The sequence below is a fragment of the Sus scrofa genome, chromosome X (genome assembly GCF_000003025.6).
Source record: "Sus scrofa isolate TJ Tabasco breed Duroc chromosome X, Sscrofa11.1, whole genome shotgun sequence".
Taxonomy (NCBI): Eukaryota; Metazoa; Chordata; class Mammalia; order Artiodactyla; family Suidae; genus Sus; species Sus scrofa.
This window is the reverse complement of record NC_010461.5, coordinates 98,314,125-98,336,612: the sequence shown is the minus strand read 5'-3', so window position 1 is coordinate 98,336,612 and position 22,488 is coordinate 98,314,125. Positions and strand designations below refer to the sequence as shown.

The window sequence follows — 22,488 nt, the reverse complement described above, 5'->3', positions numbered from 1 at the left end:
AGGTCACTGGTGTGGTGCAGGTTTGATCCCTGGGAGAAAAAAAAAGACTAGCTTCTAACAACGAACCCTATATTTAACAATATACTTGAAATAACTTATTTTTACCTGCATGACCACCATTTACATCAACCCTATTTTATATCAGAAATTAAACATTTTCATAAGCCCCAAATGTATATGGACCCTAGTCCCCTCATGTACTGTACCTAATAGATAAATACACCCTGCCTCATGTGCCCAGAGAATGGGTAAGAAAACAGCTAAATTGTTTGGCTGGCAGGTTCACTTTCAAAAAGTTGTTAAGAGATTGCAATCTGACAGCCTCTGTCTGACTTTGGCCAAGATGTTACCTCTTCTGCTGACATCAGAAACCTTGCTTTCTCACCACTTGCTACCTGGCTAACCCATGTTGCTTATTCGCCTTTAGCCTTAGTTTCCTTATCTGCAAAGTCGAGATGACAACAGTACCTAATTCATGAGGTAGTTATAAGGATTAATAGAGACGATTTTTTAAATCTTTATAAATGACCATGTTGCCTCCCATCTTCAGTCTTTTAATTATTTTTCATGAGGGTCCATGAGAGGAGATAAAGATGGTTATCATCTCTGAGTGTTAGCAATAAAGAGAAGATGTTTTCTCATGAAGAGAATGTCCCTACCTTGTATTTTTGTACCACTGTGTGCTTCAGGCCCTCCCAAAATACGAAGACCAGGGTTTGGAGCAAAGATGCTAGGCTTTGCAGTTGGAACACCTGACTCTGGTTTCAGCTCACAGCATTGATCTTCTGGTTCCGTCCTCATAGCAAGAATTTTGGCTCCCGTATTCTTGTCACGTGACACTAAGCATGCCTCATTTCTCTCTGAGCTTCAGTTTCCCAACAGTAAAATAAGGTGACTACTATTACTATAGCTATTAACTAAAATAGCAATAATCATCTTACAGAATACTTTTTTTTTCTTCAGTGTCTCTCTGTCTAGATTCCACTTAGCATAATGTTCTCTAGACTCATCCATGTTGTTGAAAATGGCAGGATTTCCTTCTTTGTAGGGGCTGAATAATATCCCACTGTATATGTATTCCCTTCCTTCTCTCTGTCCTTTTCTCCTCCTTTATCCATTCATCCCTCAATGGACACTTGGGTTGTTTCTATGTATTGCTTGTCACATAATTCTCGTCAAGCTACAATGAAGGATGGAAAGATACTTTTCATTTTAACTGAGTAAAATTATAAGGGGTGATTTTTATTATTGTCATTTGTATTAAGGGATTTGACCTTTTTCTTTTCTTTTCTTTTCTTTTTTTCTTTTCTAGGGCTGCTTCCCGCGGCATATGGAGGTTCCCAGGCTAGGGGTCATATCGGAGCTGTAGCCACTGGCCTACACCACAGCCACAGCAACGCAGGATCCAAGCCATGTCTGTGACCCACACCATAGTTCACAGCAATGCCGGATCCTTAACCCACTGAGCAAGGCCAGGGATTGAACCCTCAACCTCATGGTTCCTAGTCGGATTCCTTAACCACTGCACAACAGGAAGTCCGACCTTATTTTTTAAAAATACCACTTATCATGGCATTTTCAAACATACACAAAAGTAGAAAGAATACAGTAATGCAATAATGAATCCCCATAGAAATCATCATCCAGAGTCAATATTTATCAAGATTTTGCCAAACTTGCTTCATCTATCTTGTTTTGCCTCACTTTCTCCTTTATTTGCTCTCTTCCTTCTTTTTACCCTTCTCTCCTTCTCTTCCTCACCACCCACTCTCCTCTTCTTACTTTGCTAATTTTTTTTTATGGCTGAACCCAAAGCATATGGAAGTTCCCAGGCCAGGGATTGAATCCGAGCTGCAGCTGTGACCTACACCACAGCAGAGGCAATACTGGATCCCTTTTTTTTTTCTTTTTGTCTTTTTGCCATTTCTAGGGCCGCTTTTGTGGCTTATGGAGGTTCCCAGGCTAGGAGTCTAATCGGAGCCATAGCTGCCGGCCTACACCAGAGCCACAGCAACGCTAGATCCTTAACCCACTGAGCAAGGCCAGGGATCGAACCCAAAACCTCATCGTTCCTCGTCAGATTCGTTAACCACTGAGCCATGACGGGAACTCCAACACTGGAACCTTTAACCTACTGTGATGGGTAAGAGATTGAACCCATGCCTCCACAGCGACTCAAACTGCTGCAGCTGGATTCTTAATCCATTGCGCCACAGCAGGAACTCCTCCTTGCTGTGCTAATTTAAAAGAAACTCAGAGTTCCTGTTGTGGCTCAGTGGGTTAAGAACCCAACTAGTATCCATGAAGGATGCAGGTTCAATCCCTGGCCAAGGCTGTTAAAGGATCTGGTGTGGCTGTGGCATAGGCCAGTGGCTACAGCTCTGATTTGACCCCTAGCCTGGGAATCTCTATAAGTCGTCATGAGTGCAGTCCTAAAAAGAAAAAAAAAATTTTTAATAAAAGAAACTCAAGACAACATGTTTTTTCATCCCTGCATCTTTATGTACATGCACTTTCTAAAAAATACACTTTTCCCTACAAAACCACAGTGCCACCTGGGCACCTGAATGGTAATGATAATCCCTTGCTATCCTCACCCAGTCACTTGTATTCAGAATTGCCTGATTGCTTCAAAAGTGACTTTTTATAGTTGGTTTTTTTAGGATATAACTTTTTCTCTGTCTACACTGATAAAAAAAGAAGAAAACTCAGGGTGCATTTGCATATCTTACCTCAGCCTTAGAAAGGGAAGGAGGAAATTAATGACACCCCCTGGATATCTACTACTGCTGGTGATATGTGGCAATAAAAGCGATTCCGTTTTGTTTTGGCTTGTGTTTTGCTACAACCAGAGCTTGTGGAAGTTCCTGGGCCAGAGATTGAACCCACATCACCGTAGAGAGCCAAGCTGCTGCAGTGACAATGCCAGAACTTTAATCCTCTGAGTCACCAGGGAACTCAACAAAAGTGCCTCCATTTTTGCATTCATTGCCCTATCTAGGGACAGCATGGGTGCTTCAGGTTTGTTCCAGAAAGCTGAATCATTTGCACACTAAATCCAGTCCAGACACTGGGACAGTGCATTAACCAGGCATTAAGGGCAACATTCTATGATTTTTCTTTAAATTGTACCTGATATATTAGGTCATTATGACCAGCAAGCTTGTAGAATGACTGCTGTTTGTGCTCCATGTGGTGAAACATGAACCAGGCACCTCCCTAAGGATGGCTTTACCTAAGGCAGCCTGGGCTCGAGCCTCAAAGGGCTGCTCCCTGAAGCTGAATTCTCTGTGGGCGTCCTTCAGAGGGAGACCTGACTTGACATTCTTTTTTTTTTCTTTTTCAGCCACACTCTCGGCATATGGAAGTTCCCAGGCCAGGGATCAAATCCCACCTAGAGCTGCAATTACCCTTACATGACATTCTTGATCCTTGCTAGGATTGGGGAAAGCTCTTTGCCTTTAGTCTACTCAGTGGTAAAAGAAATGCAACGTGGGGAGTTCCCATTGTGTCTTAGCAGGCTCAGGACCCCATGTTGTCTCTGTGAGGATGGAGGTTTGACCCCCAGCCTCACCCAGTGGGTCAAGGATCTGGCATTGCCGCAAGATACATTGAGGCATACATTGCAGATGCGGCTCGGATCCGCTGTTGCTGTGGCTGTGGTGTATGTAGGCCACAGCTGCATCTCTGATTCGACCCCTGGCCTGGGAACTTCCATATGCTGCGGCATGGCCCTAAAAAGAAAAAAAGAAATGCAATATGCTAATTACTGTCGACTTTTTTTTTTTTTTTTTTTGGTCTTTTTGCCTTTTCTAGAGCCGCTCCCACGGCATATGGAGGTTACCAGGCTAGGGGTCTAATCAGAGCCGTAGCCACTGGCCTATGCCAGAGCCACAGCAACGTGGGATCCGAGCCTCGTCTGCAACCTACACCACAGCTCATGGCAACGCCAGACCCTTAACCCACTGAGCAAGGCCAGGGATCGAACCTGCAACCTCATGGTTCCTAGTCAGATTCGTTAACCACTGTGCCACGACGGGAACTCCTATTGTTGACTTTTAGATGTTTCGAGATCTAGCTCAATCCCATCTCTTGGAAGAAGCTTTCCCAGCCTCTAGTACTCTGGACTTCTGAGCTCTTACTTCCCTTGAAATGGGACCGATTCACTAGACACCTATCACACATTGGTGTTCGAGTCACTCTCTCTCTCTCTTTATTTTTTATTTATTTATTTTTATTTTTTGGTCTTTTTAGGGCTGCACCTGTGGCATATGGAAGTTCCCAGGGCAGGGATCGAATTGGAGCTGAACACATACACATTTGTCTATGTATAATTGTTTAATTAAGTGTCCAGGTACTGTAAAAAGGACCAAAGACATAAACAAGTCATGGAGAGAAGGAAAATAGGTAACTTAAAATCACGTATAATCTGGAACAAGAAACTGGAGAGCCACAGGCAGAAAATGAAATTGGAAGCTTAACCGAAAAAAATCTCAACTCAAAATGCACTAAAAATTTAAACATCCAGTAAAAACAAAGTGGCATGGAGTTCCCGTCGTAGCTCAGTGGAAAAGAATCTGACTAGCCTCCATGAGGATGCAGATTTGATCCCTGGCCTTGCTCAGTGGGCTAAGGATCTGGCATTGCTGTGAGCTGTGGACACAGATGCGGCTCGGATCCTTTGTTGCTGTGGCTGTGGTATAGGCCGCAGCTACAGTTCCGATTCAACCCCTAGCCTGGGAACCTCCATGTGCCTCAAGTGCGACACTAAAAAAAAAAAAAAAAAAAAAAAGATTAAAAAAAAAAAGAAACAGCAGAAAGAGAAAGTGGACTGAACAAACAAGCAGAAAGGAAAGCTAACTGTATTAACAATGATGTACCAAAGGTAAAACAATGTGTTATTAACATAACTATTTACATGCATATTTACAAGCAATCCTCTTGTACATAAGTTTTACTTTTAGTTAGCCGAAAAAGATTTTTGACATTAGGTAAAAATATTAGTAAAATAGGGCTGAGGTGGTACCACGTTATGGTAAAAGTATTAGAAAAGTGATTCTCAAGGTCTATATATCAGAAAGCAGGAGTTCCCGTCGTGGCGCAGTGGTTAACGAATCCGACTAGGAACCATGAGGTTGCGGGTTTGGTCCCTGCCCTTGCTCAGTGGGTTAACGATCCGGCGTTGCCGTGAGCTGTGGTGTAGGTTGCAGACGCGGCTCGGATCCCGAGTTGCTGTGGCTCTGGTGTAGGCCGGTGGCTACAGCTCCGATTTGACCCCTAGCCTGGGAACCTCCATATGCCACGGGAGCGGCCCAAGAAATAGCAACAACAACAACAACAAAAAGACAAAAAGACCAAAAAAAAAAAAAAAGAAAAAGAAAGCAGATGAACGAGTTCCTGTTGTGGCTCAGCGGGTTAAGAACCTGACTAGTATCCATGAGGATGTAGGTTTGATCCCTGGCCCTGATCAGTGGGTTAAGGATCCAGCCTTCCTGTGAGCTGTGGTGTAGGTCGAAGATTCGACTTGGATCTGGCATTGCTGTGGCTGTGGCATCGGCTGGCAGCTGCAGCTCCGATTCAACCCCTAGCCTGGGAACATCCATATGCCAAGGATGAGGCCCTAAAAAGACAAAAAAAAAAAAAAAAAAAAGCAAAAAGAAAGAGGAAAGCAGATGAAAACTTGAGTGACAAATATCTAGTAAAATTCTCTAGCATAAAAGTCAATGTAATACATGCTATAAAATGAAAGTGATAAAGTCATATAAATAAAACAGAATAATATCTAGGCTTTAGGGTAATAAGGTTAGGTAAAAAAAAAAAAAAGAACAATTCTGTAACTGCAATAAATCCTCAGTGAAGAATCTTGGTTGTTTAGTTGGGAGTTCTAAGTCTTTTTTTAATCCCTTTTTTAAAAGCCTTTGAAATCAAACAGTATCTGTATATGTAAATCAGTTGTTAATGATATAGTCTAAGACTATAGATATGCTAAAGATATGCATGACTGTGATTCATATTTGAAACTCAATTCACTGAGACAGTAAATGGAAAACTAAATGAATGCTATAATATTCACATCAAAAAAAGGATATTGCATTTTGCAGTAATATGTATTTCTAGGCTAAGACTTTTTCCCTCAAGAAAAGTAGAATTTAAAGGATAAGCTGGAGTTCCCGTCGTGGTGCAGTAGTGAATGAATCCGACTAGGAACCATGAGGTTGTGGGTTCGGTCCCTGCCCTTGCTCAGTGGGTTAACGATCCGGCGTTGCTGTGAGCTGTGGTGTAGGTTGCAGACACGGCTCGGATCCCGCGTTGCTGTGGCTCTGGCGTAGGCTGGTGGCTACAGCTCCGATTGGACCCCTAGCCTGGGAACCTCCATATGCCGCGGAAGCGGCCCAAGAAATAGCAAAAAGACAGAAAAAAAAAAAAAGTTTAGCCTATAAAGGATAAGCTTCTGAAGTTCCTGTGTGGTACAGCGGGTTAAGAATCTGGCATTGCTGCAGTTGTGGCTCGGGTTTGATCCCTGGCCCAGGAACTTCCACATTCGAAGAGTTCGGCCAATAATAATACTAATAATAAATAAATAAAGGATAAACTTCTGGTATTCCCTGGTGGCTCGTGGGTTAAGGATCCAGCATTGTCCCTGCTATGACTGTCCTCAGGTCACTGCTCTGGCACAGGCTTGATCCCTGGCCCAGGGACTTCTCCATGCTGTGGGCATGGCCAGAAAGAAATAAAAAGGAAGAAAGAAAGAAAGAAAAAGAAAGAAAGAAAGAAAGAAAGAACGAAAGAACGAAAGAAAAGAACGAAAGAAAGAAAGAAAGAAAGAAAGAAAGAAAGGAGGAAGGAAGGAAGGAAGGAAGGAAGGAGGAGTTCCCGTCGTGGTGCAGTGGTTAACGAATCTGACTAGGAACCATGAGGTTGCAGGTTTGATCCCTGGCCTCGCTCAGTGGGTTAAGGATCTGGCATTGCCGTGAGCTGTGGTGTAGGTTGTAGACGAGGCTCGGATCCCACGTTGCTGTGGCTGTGGCGTAGACCAGTGGCTACAGCTCGATTCGACGCCTACCTAGCCTGGGAACCTCCATATGCCGTGGGAGCGGCCCAAGAAATGGCAAAAAGACAAAAAAAAAAAAAAAAAAAGAAAGAAAAAGCTTCTAACCAGCTGGCAAAATTTACTTTCAACATTTCGTTTATTTCAAAATTGTTTTATTTTAGCCAAAACAGTGGAATTAAATGCATATAATCAACTATTATATACATATTTTCTTCTTTTTTGGCTGCCTCTGAAGCATATGGAAGTTCCCAGGCCCGGAATCAAATCCAAGCCAGAGCTTCAAACTATGTCACAGCTCTAGAAGTGCTTGATCCTTAACCCACTGCACCGAGCTAGGGATCTAATTGGCACCTCTACAGAGACAAGCCGGATCATTAACCCACTGTGCTACAGTGGGAACTCCTATACATTTTAAATTATAGGGAATAAAGTTTATTTTGGCAGAGTGTTAAACAAAATTAAAGTTGTGTACATTGGTAACATAATTCAACATCTTTAATCTGGTAAAAGTGTGACATATTTTCTTGCTTTCCTTTGTTCTGCTAAATCACCATAACCTAAATTGCTTTATAAAACTTATATACAGGAGTTCCCATCGTGGCTCAGTGGTTAATGAATCTGACTAGGAACAATGAGGTTGCAGGTTCAATCCCTGGCCTCGATCAGTGGGTTAAGGATCCGGTGTTGCCGTGAGCTGTGGTGTAGGTCGCAGACGCGGCTCGGATCCCGCGTTGCTGCTTTGCTGTGGCTCTGGCATAGGCTGGAGGCTACAGGTCGGATTGGACCCCTAACCTCCATATGCCCTGGGTGTGGCCCTAGAAAAGACAAAAAGACCAAATAAATAAATAAAACATACACTGAAATTTAATTTTGCTGTTTTTGCTTACACTCTGATGCCAAACAAAACTTTTCATAAGCTTCTTCTAGTTCTGGGTCTATCTAATCATCAACATCTTCCAAGTATGTATCACCAGCCCCCGATAAATCTGTTCACAGAGATAGAGAACAAACTAGTGGTTACCAGTGGGAAGAGGGAAGGTGGAAGGGGCAAGACGGGGGTAGAGGATTAAGAGGTACAAACCGTTATGTATAAAATAAATGAACTAAAATAAATGAACTAGAAGGATATATCGTATAACACAGGGAATATAGTAAATACTTTATAATAACTTTAAATGGAATATAATCTTATAAAATTATAAATCACTATGTTATAAACCTGTAACTTATATAATATTGTACCTCAACTATTTTGCAGGTTTTTTGGGCCGGGCCCACAGCATGGAAGTTCCCAGGCCAGGGATCTAACCCATGCCACAGCAGCAACCCAAGCCACTGCAGTCACAACACCAGATCCTTAACCTGATGCACAAGGGAAATCCTGCCAATTTTTAAAAGGTAAAAAAAGAAAAAGAGGGAGTTCCGTTGTGGCTCAGCAGGTTATGAACCCAATTAGTATCCAGGAGGATGCGGGTTTGATCCCTGGACTCGCTCAGTGGGTTAGGCATCCAGCGTTGCCATGAGCTGTGGTGTAGGTCGCAGACATGGCTCAGATCTGGCATTGCTGTGGCTGTGGCATATGCCAGCACCTGCAGCTCCGATTCGACCCCTAGCCCAGGAGCTTCCATATGCTGCAGGTGTGGCTTAAAAAGAAAAAAAAAAAGAAAAGGGGTAGGGTAATGAGTGCCAATTAGTAAAAAATTTAACATAAAACCTAAAATAGTAAAACTGCTAGAAGAAAACATAAGGAAAAGTTTCCTGACATTGGTCATGGCAACGACTTTTGGTTATGATGCCAAAAGCACAGACAACAAAAGTAAAAATAGACAAGTGGGACTGCATCAAACTAAAAGGCTTTCTACCCAGCAAACAATCGCCAAAGTGAAATGGCAACCTATGGAATTCAAGAAAATATTTGCAAAGCATATGTCTTATAAGAGGTTAATCTCTAAAATATACAAGGAACTCAATTCAACAGCAAAAGAACAAAACAACAAAGCACAAAATAACCAAATTTTAAAGTGGGCAAAAATACATCAACTACACTTCAATAAAAGTAAACAAATTAATTAACTAACTTTAAAATGAGCAAAGGGAGTTTCTGCTGTGGAGCAACGGGATGCACAGCATCTCTAGAACACCCAGACATAGGCTCCATCTCTGGCCTGGCACAGTGGGTTAAGGATCTGGCATTGCTGCAGGGGCAGCATAGGTTGAAGATGCAGCTCAGGTCTGGTGTTGCTGTGGCTGTGGCATAGGCCAGCAACTGCAGCTCCGTTTGGACTCCTAGCCTGGGAACTTCCATATGCCGCATGTGCAGCCCTAAAAAAAAAAAAAAAAAAAAAAGCAAAAGAAAAAGGTGCTTGCCTTCACTGTTCACAAGGGAAATGCAAATCAAAACCATAATGAAGGCGTTCCCGTCGTGGCGCAGTGGTTAACGAATCCGACTAGGAACCATAAGGTTGTGGGTTCGGTCCCTGCCCTTGTTCAGTGGCGTTGCCATGAGCTGTGGCGTTGCCATGAGCTGTGGTGTAGGTTGCAGACGCGGCTCGGATCCCGAGTTGCTGTGGCTCTGGCGTAGGCCGGCGGCTACAGCTCCGATTCGACCCTAGCCTGGGAACCTCCATATGCCGCGGGAGCGGCCCAAAGAAACGGCAAAAAGACAAAAAAAAAAAAAAACCATAATGAAATATCATCTCACACCTGTCAGAATCGCTATTATCAAAAAGACAAGAGATAACCAGTACTGGCTGGAATATGGAGGAAAGGGAATCCTTGCATACTGTCGGTGGAAATGTAAATTGGTACAATCATTATAGAAAACGGTATGGAGGTTTCTCAAGAAAATTAAAAATAGGAGTTTCCGTCGTGGCTCAGTGGTTAACGCATCCGACTAGGAACCATGAGGTTTCAGGTTCGATCCCTGGCCTGGCTCAGTGGGTTAAAGATCTGGCGTTCAGTGAGCTGTGGTATAGGTCGCAGACGCAGCTTGGATCCCGTGTTGTGGTGGCTCTGGCGTAGGCCAGGGGCTACAGCTCCGATTCGACCCCTAGCCTGGGAACCTCCATATGCCGTGGGTGTGGCCCTGGAAAAGACAAGACAAAAAAAAAAAAAAAAGGAACTATCCTATGATCCAGCAATCTCACTTCTGGGTATTAAACAAAGGAAATAAAATGGAGCCCAGAGGACATTATACTAAATGAAATAAGCCAGATACAGAACGACAAATACTGCATGATCTCACTTATTTGTGGAATCTAAGAGTTCAACTCATAGAAGCAGAGAGTAGAATTAGGCAAGAGAAATAAGTTCTGGAGATCTAATATACAGCATGATGACTGTAGTTAACACTACTGTATTGATACTTGAAATGTACTAAGGGGTAGATTTTAAGTGCTGGCACCACAAAGAGGGGGAAGGGAAACCATGTGAGGTGACAGTAATGTTAATTACTTGTGGCTGTCAATTCACGCTGTAAACATTTAACTTGTACGACTTAAATACAAACAATTTTGTCAGTTATACAATAAAGCTGAAAAAAACTAAGGTACAATAAAATAAACATAGAAATAGAAGACAAGGAGAAAGAAAATGATACATAGCACCAGGCAGGGATATTTAAAAGAACAGCATTTATTATAATAATAGGAACAATACCCAATTATTATAGGGAGATCTTAGAAAGGCTTTTTTCTCCTCTCTTACTTTAACTTTCATTCTCCACCCTTCCCAACTCTCAACAAAGAATTTCCACTTACATGTCCTGTTATTATCTTAAACCAAAGAGGTGTGTTCATCACTCAAGAAGCAACGGTTGAGCGCCGGCTTAGGGTCAGGCACTGCGAATTCTCTGATGAATAAAACAGGGCTCCTTCCTCCCATGAGCTCAGAGTCGTGGGGAACAAAAACATAAAGTAAATTCCAGTAGATTAGATGTTTGGTCGTGTCTGTTGCAAATCGGGAGGTGGAAAGGGACGTGGGAGACCAGCACACTTAGTGAATGGACCTGAGGAAGAGTGAGAATATGGAGTGGGATTTATAAGGGGCTGGCGCGAATGGATTGAATTAAAGGATGAAGATGAGCACAAAGAAGGAAGAAAATGCTTAAGTGGGACCTTTTAGAAGCGAATGAGAGATAAGGCGGACTCAGAAGGCAGGTGAGCTTCTCTGAGCGAAGGTGCGGCCGCATCACTCACCTCCTCCCGGTTCCCGTCCAGGAGGCTGAGTCCCGGCTAGTCGCTCCCGCAGCAGCAGCGCGAGCAGCAGACGCGCTTGGCAGACAAGGAGGCGGAAGCGGAGGGGGCGCCCCGCGGGGCCGAGGACCGCACTCGCGAACCGCACCGCGAGCCGGAGCCGCAGGGCTGGTTTCGGGAGCCTCGGGTCAGGCCACCCAGCGGATGGCCGAGGTCACCCGGGTCCTCGGGCCGAGAGCAAGAATGCGAGGGAGAGCGGCGGCCCCGCGAGCTCGAGGCTCTTTGATCAACTGCGACCCTCCCCCCCGGAGCCCGAGGCCTCCCCCTCCAAGCAGCAGAACGGGACCCCAGCGCCGTCGCCGCGGCGAAAAGAGGGGGCGCTCTCGAGCTGGCGCCTTGGCTTCCAGACCGCCGATGCCGGGTACCCGCCCAAAGCAGAGGAAACCTTGGAGACGGTTCCAGGTGAGTCGAGCAAGCCCTTCCCGCGCCTAGAGCGCGCTCCTGAGGACGACGGGAAGGGCTGTGCGCATCCATGGAAGAGTCACCGGTGCCACCGGTTCCCTGCATCCTTCCGGTTCCTCAGGAGAGTCTAAGCGGAACGGGAGACCGTGTTCTTTCTCAGCCCCGTGTTTGAAATAACTGAAGGGACTGGCGATGGACATATTTCACTGAGAGGCCATTTCAACAGGACAGTCAATTCATTTTGTGTTCGGTGTGTGTGTGTGTGTGTGTGTGTGTGTATCATAGTATAAAATATAGGGTGTATACTGTCATATATCTATGTATATATCTGCATATATACTGTATGTGTGTATAATACAGGAATGGCTCAAATTGAAGTACATATTTTTAAAATCTCTTTTTAAAATATAAATTAGAATGGGGAGAAGAGTACAAAGTACTGAAAGTATGTCCTATGGAAATCACAATATGTTTGTATTACAGTAGCAATATTTAGCATAAAAAATACAGGTGGCTGAGTTATGTTTTAATTGCTGATAAACAACAAATATATTTCTGCATAAGAATGTCCCATGCAATATTTGAGACATACTAAAACGCTGCTTGTTTATTTGAAATTTAAATATAGGTCAGGGTCCTGGAGTTTCTGTTGAGGCTCGGCGGGTTAAGAATCCGACTAGTATCCATGAGGATTCAGGTTCAATCCCTGGCCTCACTCAGTGGGTTAAGGATCCAGCATTGCCTCAAGCTGCGGTGTAGACCACAGATGTGGCTTGGATCTGGTGTTGCTATAGCTGTGGCTAGGCCAGCACCTGAAGCTCCGATTCGAGCTCTAGTTGGGGAACTTCCATATGCCATAAAAAAGACCAAAAAAAGGTCAGGGTCCTGCATTTTATCTGCCAATGCAAGTTTATTTCCCATTCTTCAAAGTCAAGATTAAAATATTGATTCTTTTTTAAAATTTCAAATTTCTGTAACTTCTTTTATTTATTTATTTATTTATTTTTTTTAGGGCCACATCTGTGGCATATGGAAGTTCCCAGGCTAGAAGTCAAATCCGAGCTGCAGCTGCCTGCCTTCGCCACAGCCACACCCACAACCTACGCCACAGCTTGCGGCACCACCAGATCCTTAACCTACTGAGTGAGGCCAGGAATCAAACCCACATGCTCATGGATACTAGTTGGGTTCTTAACCCGCTGAGCCGCAATGGGAACTCCCATTTGTTCCTTTACATAAAACTTTATTTTAGTCATAAAATAATAATTGGTGTTATGAAAATTCAAGGAATCTGTAAAGGTCAAAAGTATAAAGAACTAATCTACTCACATCTCATGAAGATGAAATAATCAGGGCTGATGATGTTGATGAACCTTCCCAGAGACATCCCTATGCACACAAGGATGAAGAAGAGAGGGTAAATGCGGATGTGTGTGCAGCAAGAGAATCTAATAAGACTGGCATCATACCATATACACTTTTTAAAAATAAAAAGTATTACATTTAAAGTTTACTTACTTGGAGTTCCCGTCGTGGCTCAGTGGTTAACGAATCCGACTAGGAATCATGAGGTTGCAGGTTCAATTCCTGGCCTTGCTCAGTGGGTTAAGGCTCCGGTGTTGCTGTGAGTTGTGGTGTAGGTCGCAGACGTGACTGGGATCTGGCATTGCCATGGCTCTGGCGTAGGCCAGCACCTAAAGCTCCGATTGGACCCTTAGCTTGGGAACCTCCATATGCCGCAGGTGTGGCCCCAGAAGAGACAAAAGGACAAAAAAAAAAAGTTTACTTACTATAGCAGAAGAAAAAGAAGGAAGATTGAAAGAGTTGCTGAACTTCGGGAAAATGTTCTTGATCACATGAGATGATAGTTTCATAAATCCCCTTTTTCTTCTCCAGGGTACTATGAACTTCCTAGCCTGTTACCTTGTCCCTGAGGCATGATGTTTCTTAAGAGTCTCCCAAGATGCCTGCTTATCAATAATAACAGCTACAGGAGTTCCCTGGTGGTCAAGAAGGTTAAAGATCCAGTATTGTCACTACTGTGGCTTGGGTCGTTGCTGTGGCACAGGTTCGATCCCTGGCCCTGGAACTTCCACCTGCCATGGGCAGGGCCAAAAATAAATAAATAAATAACAGCTACAAAATGTGCCCACAAGTATGAATAGGACAAGTGGGACCTGGTTCATTACCGTGGGACTTCCTGTCCTAGACAATCATGATGTCTTATTCCTCAGGGGTCAGAAATTTGAGATCAGAACTAGGTAAGTCGAGTGAAGGATCAAGTGAGAGAAACTCACAGGTAGGCACAGAGGGGAGAGACTGAGGCACATATAGGAGCAGGACTTATGATGAGAAATTACAGGGTAGAACAATGGCATCCAATTATTAGCTTTAGGTGTGCTTTCAATTACATTCCTCTGCTCCAGAAAATGAAAACTGTTTAACTTTGGCTTCTCAGGCAAAGGCTATAAGTTGGCAGCTGAACCTGAGTCTATTCTGCAGACCTGCTTTAGACAGCCAGCATGCTTTTCGATAAACCTTTTTCAGTTGCCAACATTTAAAGAATGGAAGGTTTCATATAAACATTTTAATTTGGGGCCAACCTTGAAAAACTGGAAAACCTGGCAGTCTTGGCCCAACTTTCTTGCCCAGCAACACTGAGCTGGAGCTGAGTACCGGCCATCTCCTTTGGAAGGGTCCTTACTCTTCCCCAGTCTGCCAGTTCCCACCCTCCTTGCTGTTCTTATGCTACCTGCCTGGCCTTGTCAGCATTTGAGTTTGCAACCCTGGTCATTTAAAAACATGTTGTTGGGAGTTCCCGCTGTGGCACAGTGGGTTAACGATCCAGCTCCTCTCTGTGGAAGTGCTGGTTTGATCCCCAGTCCGGTGCCATGGGTTAAAGATCTGGCGTTGCTGCAGCTGTGGCATAGGTTGCAGCTCTGGCTCAGATTCTGTCCCTGGCCTGGGAACTTCCATATGCCTTGGGGTGGCCAGAAAAAAAAAATGTGTTTTGTGTTTTTGTTGTTGTTTGCTATGCCTGCCACATGCTGAAGTTCCCAGGCCAGGGATCAAACCTGCAGCACAGCAGCCACCCAAGCCGCTGCAGTGACAATGCCAGATCCTTAACCTGCTGTGCCACAAGAGAACTCCAAAAACATGGGTTTTTTTTATTATGTGTAATGTCAAACATATATAAAAGCAGAGAGAATCACAGGATGAACTCCAATGTACTCATCACTTGGTTTCAACTATTATTCATAGCCAACTTTGTTTCATCAATACCCCAACCAATTCTCCAACACACCTGCATCTGCCCCTGGATTATTCAGATGCAAATCTAGACATCACATCTCATCTGTAAGTATTTTAGTGTGTATCTCTAAAAGAACCAGAATGTGTGTTCCTAATCGGGCCTCTTTTCATTATGCCACATATTCCACAGGTAATATATCACGGTGATAAGGATATATTACGGAGTAACAGTAGTGAACATTTCTGAGGGCGTCTTCTGTGGCTAGGAATTGTGCTGGGTACTTGTGTATGTTATGTCATTTATTCCTCTTATCAATTTTATTCCTATCTTACAGATAGTCTCCACACAGAAGTCCTCCATATATATATATATATATATATATATATATATATATATGCTACATAGAGCTATGCACATATTTATTTATATTATATATAACACATTGATGTATTAATTATGTATTATCCATATATTTTTTTCTAATTGTATGCAAGGACTAGAAGTTCAGTTCTATTTTTTTTTTCCTTTAGAAAATCGCATTCCCTGTGGTAATAGGAAATGCCCACAAGCAGGAGTTTACATATCCCACTTTCCACCACAGAGACCCAAAGTTCCAAACTTATTCTGCAAACATGGAAAAGGCAACAAAAACACACAACTAAGAATGCCTAGAGTTCCCGCTGTGATGCAGCAGGTTAATGATCTGGCTTGTCTCTGTGAAGGTGCGGGTTTGATCCCCAGCGCCAGCGGGCTAAGGATCCGACATGGCATAGGTCCCAGCTCTGGCTCAGATCCCATCCCGGGCCCGGGAACTTCCATAATGTCGCAAATGCGGCTGAAAAAAAGAGGGGGAAAAATGTCTAGGACAAAGGCGTCCAAACCCTGAAGCAGGTTTTAGAATGGCTGCTTCAACAAATAATTTTTTCCAGTTTTACTAACCTGTGTTTTGGCTTCAGTCACATACATGCAAGCTCCTTTCTTTTTTTTTTTTTTTTTTGTCTTTTTGCTATTTCTTTGGGCCGATCCTGCGGCATATGGAGGTTCCCAGGCTAGGGGTCGAATCAGAGCCGGAGCCACCGGCCTATGCCAGAGCCACAGCAACGCGGGATACGAGCTGCGTCTGTGACCTACACCACAGCTCACGGCAACGCCGGATCATTAACCCACTGAGCAAGGGCAGGGATCGAACCCGCAACCTCATAGTTCCTAGTCGGATTCGTTAACCACTGCGCCACAAAGGGAACTCTGCAAGCTCCTTTCTGAAGGTAGAAAACCACAAATATTCAGTGTTTGGGGTTGTAGATGAAATGAAATACACCATGTTCCATTCATCATGCTTGCTTTTAAATACCCATCTCACAATACTTCTCCCCCCGGTACAATATCCAGGAATATCTAGCTTGAGGCCTTGCTTTGGTGATGGTTTTCCCTCCACACTAAATTTAAGGGACCTCCAATGTCAGGAGTCCCGATAAATGATACTTTTTGCACAATTAAAAAAAAATCAAAATCAAGGTGGCCTAGAAGGTTAAGAATCCAGCATTGTCACTACCGTGGCTTGGATCACTGCGGTGGCATGGGTTCGATCCCTTGGCCTCAGAACTTCCACGTGCCATGGGTGTGGCCAAATAAATATCAAAATTAATTATTTTGAACAAATTATCAAAATGTTAAATACAGAGAGGATCTGACCCTCTACTTGCACAACTGGCCATGCCTCACTCTGATCACAACCCTGGTTCAAATTAAATGCTGTTTACAAAAACACAGCATCAGGCCCAAGTTCCCTTGTTTGATTCATTTTAATGCTGCATGAAAATATTTAGCCTGGAGTTCTGATGTGGCTCAGCAGGTTAAGAACCCAGTGTTGTCTCCATGAGGATGCAGGTTCCCTGAACGTACTCAGTGGGTTAAGGATCCAGTGTTGCTGTGAGCTGTGGTGTAGATCACAGCTGCTCGGATCCCACATTTTTGTGGCTGTGGTGTAGTCCAGCAGCCACAGCTCCGATTGGACCCCTAGCCTGGGAACTTCCATATGCCGTGAGTGCGGCCCTAAAAAGACAAAAGACAAAAAAAATTTAGCCTGGTGCCAGGACACACTACCTCCAGCCTGGCACCTAAAGGCAAGTTTTTATGTAAAATATGGCATTTATATAAAATATAAAATATATGTTTAAAAAATTTTTGAGGCTGACAAGATTCATTAAAGGCATTCTTTTTATAGCATTTCTTATTAGTGGCATTGGAACTTCCAGTTTGCCTTTCACTTAGGAAAGGAGGAAAGAGGCTCCAGGTGAGAGAAAGAGGCCTGGGCCCAGCCAGTGCCTCCCGGAAAGTGGAGGCCACCTGAGCATGCCACTTACCTTGCTAACTTGTCCTGACAGGAAATTTGTTGTAAAATGTTCTTGTGGTCCTGTAGCTGCAATGAGGTGAAAGCGGTGTCGTAGAGGGCCTGCTGCCTGTCCCAGGGCTGCCTGGGCTTCAGCCCAGCGCTCCTGAGGTCCTCAGTCCGTGGGGCCAGGAGCACCCAAGCCAGCATGGCCTTTTGCTGCTGGTGCTGGTGCTCTTTCCTTAGGTTTGGACCGTATTTCCTCCTTCTCTCCTATCGGCTCTGCTGCCCCAGGGAAAGGTCGATTTCTGGAGTTCACTAAAGCACTTGCCACCATCCAGGCACCGAACATGCTGTTCTTCCCCATCCTTGCTGACTCCCAGGTTATGGGTTTCATTGAGGTTGCACCCACAGAGAGACTCCCTGTACTCGGTGCTGCTGATGGAGCTGTGCATCTCTGCACTGACGTCCGTAGCGAGATCCCTGGTCAGGTCCAGAAGTGTAGCCAGCAGCAGAGACAGGTCCTCTTGAGGTGTCTGGTCTCGGTGACAGTATGTCAGCTTCAGGTTGAGCTTCAGGTTTATATATGTATAAAGAATGTCATGTTATTTTGTACAGTATATAAATATTATATTTATATTTACATAATATAAATAATATATTTATAACAGTTTGATATAATATATTAAATATAAATAATATATTTTATATAATATTTAAAATGATGTATTAAATAATTAAAATATAAATATTGAATATAATGTTATAATTTTAGAGTATTATAAATGTTTTCTATATTATTTACAGATATATCGTTATATATTTATAACACATAAAAATACTTAAAAAATTTTGAGGCTGACAGAATTTATCAAAGATGCCAGGGATTGAACTGTTGTGATAACAGCTGCTGGATCCTTAACCCACTGAACCATAAGAGAACTCCAAAGAGGGAGTTCCCATTGTGGTTCAGTGGGTTACGAACCCAGCTAGTATTCATGAGGATGCAAGTTCATCCCTTGCCCTGCTTAGTGGGTTAAGGATCTAGCGCTGCCCTGAGCTGTAGTGTAGCCCAGCAGCTGCAGCTCCAATTGGACCCCTAACCTGGGAACTTCCATATCCCTAAGGTGCGGCCCTAAAAAAAGCAAAAAAAAAAAAAAAAAAAACGAACTCCAAAGATATTTTCTTTGTAACATTTCTTGTTAGCGCACATGATTCTAAGAGCAAATATATTTTCACTATTCACTCAAATACTGTATAACAATCTATTAAAGAGTGTGTATATATATATGTGTGTGTGTGTGTATATATACAAAATTTTTTACAAAGCCACTTAAAGGTTTCTGATCAATGAAATCATGAGTTTAGAAAACATGTGTGCCTGTGGGGTGTGTAGAAGTATACTGAATGGGACTTATATTGCAGCTCAGCCCAGTACTCCTCACTTGGTGGGGTGTCTGCCCAGAGGAAGAGGCTTTGCTTGATTTTACAAGCTGATTTGGGCACAGAGAGGAAAGAGAGAGACTTCATTCTAGTTCTGGAGCAGTTTGGATATGTCTCCTGACCCAGTCCTCCATACCCAGCAGCCAGTAATCCTGAAGAAGCTAGCAATTAAACAGAAATGATTTGCTGGAGGCTGCTTGCTTTCAGTCTTTGTAGTGATGCTGAAGTCAAAGCCCTCTGTGCTACCTGGACCTCTGAGAGCAGGATCCTCTGGCCAGGTCTGCCAAGCACTCTGGGTGCTCAGATGCATTCTGCGAGAAACCTAATGTGGGGAGTTCCTGTTGTGGCTCAGCAGTAACGAACCTGACTATTATCCATGAAGATGCAGGTTCGATCCCTGGCCTCACTTAGTGGGTTAAAGATACAGCGTTGCTGCAAGCTGTAGCATAGGTCGCAGATGTGGCTCGGATCCTGCGTTGCTGTGGCTGTGGTATAGGCCGGCAGCTGCAGCTCCAATTCGGCCCCTAGCCTGGGGACTTCCATACACCACAGTTATGGGAAAGAAAGGAAGGGAGGGAGGAAGGAAGGAACCTGATGCCCCTCTTGAGAAAGTCCAGGTGCTACAGGATTTTAGTGACAAATCCAGGTCAGAGTACAAATACAGACCTCTGCCCAATGCTTAGTGCACCCGAGAACCATTGCATAGGATTCCCAATTAGTGTTGTAGTGAAGAAAATTGAGTTAATATTTGAAAACTATTTAGAGGAGTTCCCATCATGGCAGAGTGGTTAATGAATCTGACTAGAACCATGAGGTTGCAGGTTCGATCCCTAGTCTTGCTTAGTGGGTTAACAATCTGGCGTTGCCATGAGCTGTGGTGTAGGTCACAGATGTGGCTTGGATCCCGAGTGGCTATAGCGTAGGCCTGCAGCTGTAGCTCCAATTCGACCCCTAGCCTGGGAACCTCCATATGCAGCAGGTGCTACCAAAAAAAAAAAAAAAAAAAAAAAAAAAAGGGGAGAGAGAGAGACAAAACAAGACAAAAAAAAAAAAAAAAGAATCTGACTGCATTGGCTTGGGTCACTTTGGAGGCCTGGGTTCTATCCCCCCTGCCTGGTACAGTAGGTTAAAGGATCCAGTGTTGCCACACTTGCAGCATAGGTCACAGCTTCAGCTCAGATTCAGTCCCTGGCCTGGGAACTTCCATATGCCATTGAAAAAAAGATTTAGGATAAAGGACCTACCATCTAGCCCTGGGAACTATATCCAATATCTTGTAATAACCGATAATGGAAAGAATCAGAAAAAGAATATATATATATTAACATGTATATGTCACATATATATGACTGAATCACTTTGCCGTACGCCTGAAAGACTGTAAATCAACTCTAGTTCAATAATTTAAGGCCAAAAAATGCTATTTTCCCTTTGAAATATAAAACATTTACACATTTAACATGAAATGCTTCTTGGTTTTGAAAAGAAATGATCTGTTAGACTGTAAGAATTCTTTTTAGATTATGGATCCCTCAAAATAAAGTATTCTACCTGAAAAAAAAAAAGATTCAGGATATCAGACAGCTTACTCGACTTGGGCCTCCTCCTGTGTGATATGGACTCATAATTACACAGCCTTCCCCAATAAGCCGAATCACAAAGAAAAACCCCTAGAGAGTCTGTCATGAGGAAGGATATAGAGACCCTTTCTAAGGGTGGACAATTCACAAGTCCTTTATTTTTAGGAAGATCTTGTGTACTCTGAAGCAGTGTTATATTCTTTTTAATCTTATTTATTTATTTATTTGCTTTTTAGGACTGCGCCCATGGCACATGGAAATTCCCAGGCTAGGGGTCGAATAGGAGCTGTAGCCACCGGCGACACCACAGCCACAGCAACTCAGGATCTGTGCCACATCTGTGACCTACACCACAGCTCATGAAAATTGCGGATCCCTAACCCACTGAGTGGGGCCAGGGATCGAACCTGAATCCTCATGGATACTAACTAGTTGGATTCATTACCATTGAGCCACAATGGGAGCGCCCTATTCTTTTTTAAATTTTGTGTACTTACAAATACTGGTTATTCGTTGTTTTGTTTTTTGTTTTTTGGGTTTTTTTTTTACATTTTTGGCACGTTAAATGGAGAGGCAGACGCAAGTCTGAAGCTTGCCAAGAGAGGCAATACTGGAAACCATGGTCTTTGTGGTGATTCTGAGCAGAGAAAGGCCCTTGCCCTTTGCAGCATCAGGGCATCAGCCTGACCTAGGACTCGGTTACTTGCCTCTTTGACTGACTGACGCCCTCTGGACTAAACACAATCTTATCTATCCTCAGTCAAGGAGGAGGGAAGAAGAAGACAAAAAATAAAGAAATGGGGTAAGAAAAAAAGAAAATAGGAAGTTCTCATCGTGGCTCAGTGGAAACGAATCCACTAGGATCCATGAGGACACAGGTTCAATCCCTGGCCTTGCTCAGTGGGTTAAGGATCTGCCATTGCCGTGAGCTGTGATGTGGGTCGCAGACGTGGCTCAGATCCCATGTTGCTGTGGCTGTGGTGTAGGCCGTAGCTACAGCTCTGATTGGATCCCTAGCCTGGGAACCTCCATGTGCTGCAGGTGTGGCCCTAGAAAAGACAATAGACAAAAAAAAGAAAGAAAATAGGAAGAGAGGTACATTGTGGGAAGAAAAAAAGGCCACTAGTCATGGGGAGGAGGCAGTTAGGAGAGCAGGTCCAAAGCCTGACTCGCAGAGTTTTGTGGACCAAGGCATGAACCTGTCTGACCTTCAGCTTCCTCACCGGACAAGTGGGGAGACTAAGAGTGGTGACATCATAGGGGTTTTATGAGGGTTCAATGAGTTAATGCAGGTCGGCTGTCTCATTCTCTTTCTCCAACTTCAAACATCCATCAGCATATCCTCTGGACTTGCCTCAAAAACACCTCCCCGAACCTTTCACTTTTCCTACATGCCTTAAACCTAAGCACTGCCATCTTAAGGTGGGGTGTTATATTAGCCTCCTGCCTCCCTGCCTTCACCTTTTTTCTCCTAGGATGCTTCTCCACTTGGGAGCCAGAGTGATCTAATTGTTAAAATATGAATAAGGAGTTCCCATCATGGTCAGTGGTTAACAAACCTGACTAGCATCCATGAGGACATGGGTTCCCTGGTCTTGATCAACAGGTTAAGGATCCAGCGTTGCCGTGAGCTGTGGTGTAGGTCACAGATGTGGCTCGGATCCCAAGTTGCTGTGGCTGTGGTGTAGGCTGGCGGCTACAGCTCCACTTAGACCCCTAGCCTGGGAACTTCCGTATGCTGTGGGTGCAGCCCTAAAAAGACAAAAAAATATGAATTAGACCCCGCTGTGCACCTGATTATAACTTTTATAGTGCTTGTCCTTTTGTTGGGCCCAGAATAGGAACTTAATACACGGCAACTATTATTACATTATTACTTTCTGGATTCTAGGAATAAAATGAATAGGCCTAGGAAGATCTACTTGTTGGGTTAAATAACCCTCTCCTGACCCATTTCCCGGCACAGAGCTCACATATATGAAGCAGCCAACATAGGCTTATTGACTGAAGCACATAGTGATACAAAAAGACACAACATTGGGAGTTCCCTAGCAGAAATGAATCAGACTTGTATCCGTGAGGATGCGGGTTCGATCCGTGGCCTTGCTCAGCGGGTTGGGAATCCGATGTGGCTGTGAGGTGGTGTGGAGGTCGCAGATGCAGCTTGGATTCCAAGC

General features: G+C 43.8%; 1 protein-coding gene across 1 annotated transcript in view; it reads right to left on the bottom strand.

Annotated features, from left to right (window-relative positions):
- LOC102159232 overlaps positions 1-111 on the bottom strand; it is a 29,876-nt gene extending 29,765 nt beyond the window's left edge. The window contains exon 1 of the mRNA XM_021079867.1: positions 106-111. Within this exon, the coding sequence (XP_020935526.1) occupies positions 106-111 (6 nt within the window). The remainder of the gene's footprint in view (positions 1-105) is intronic.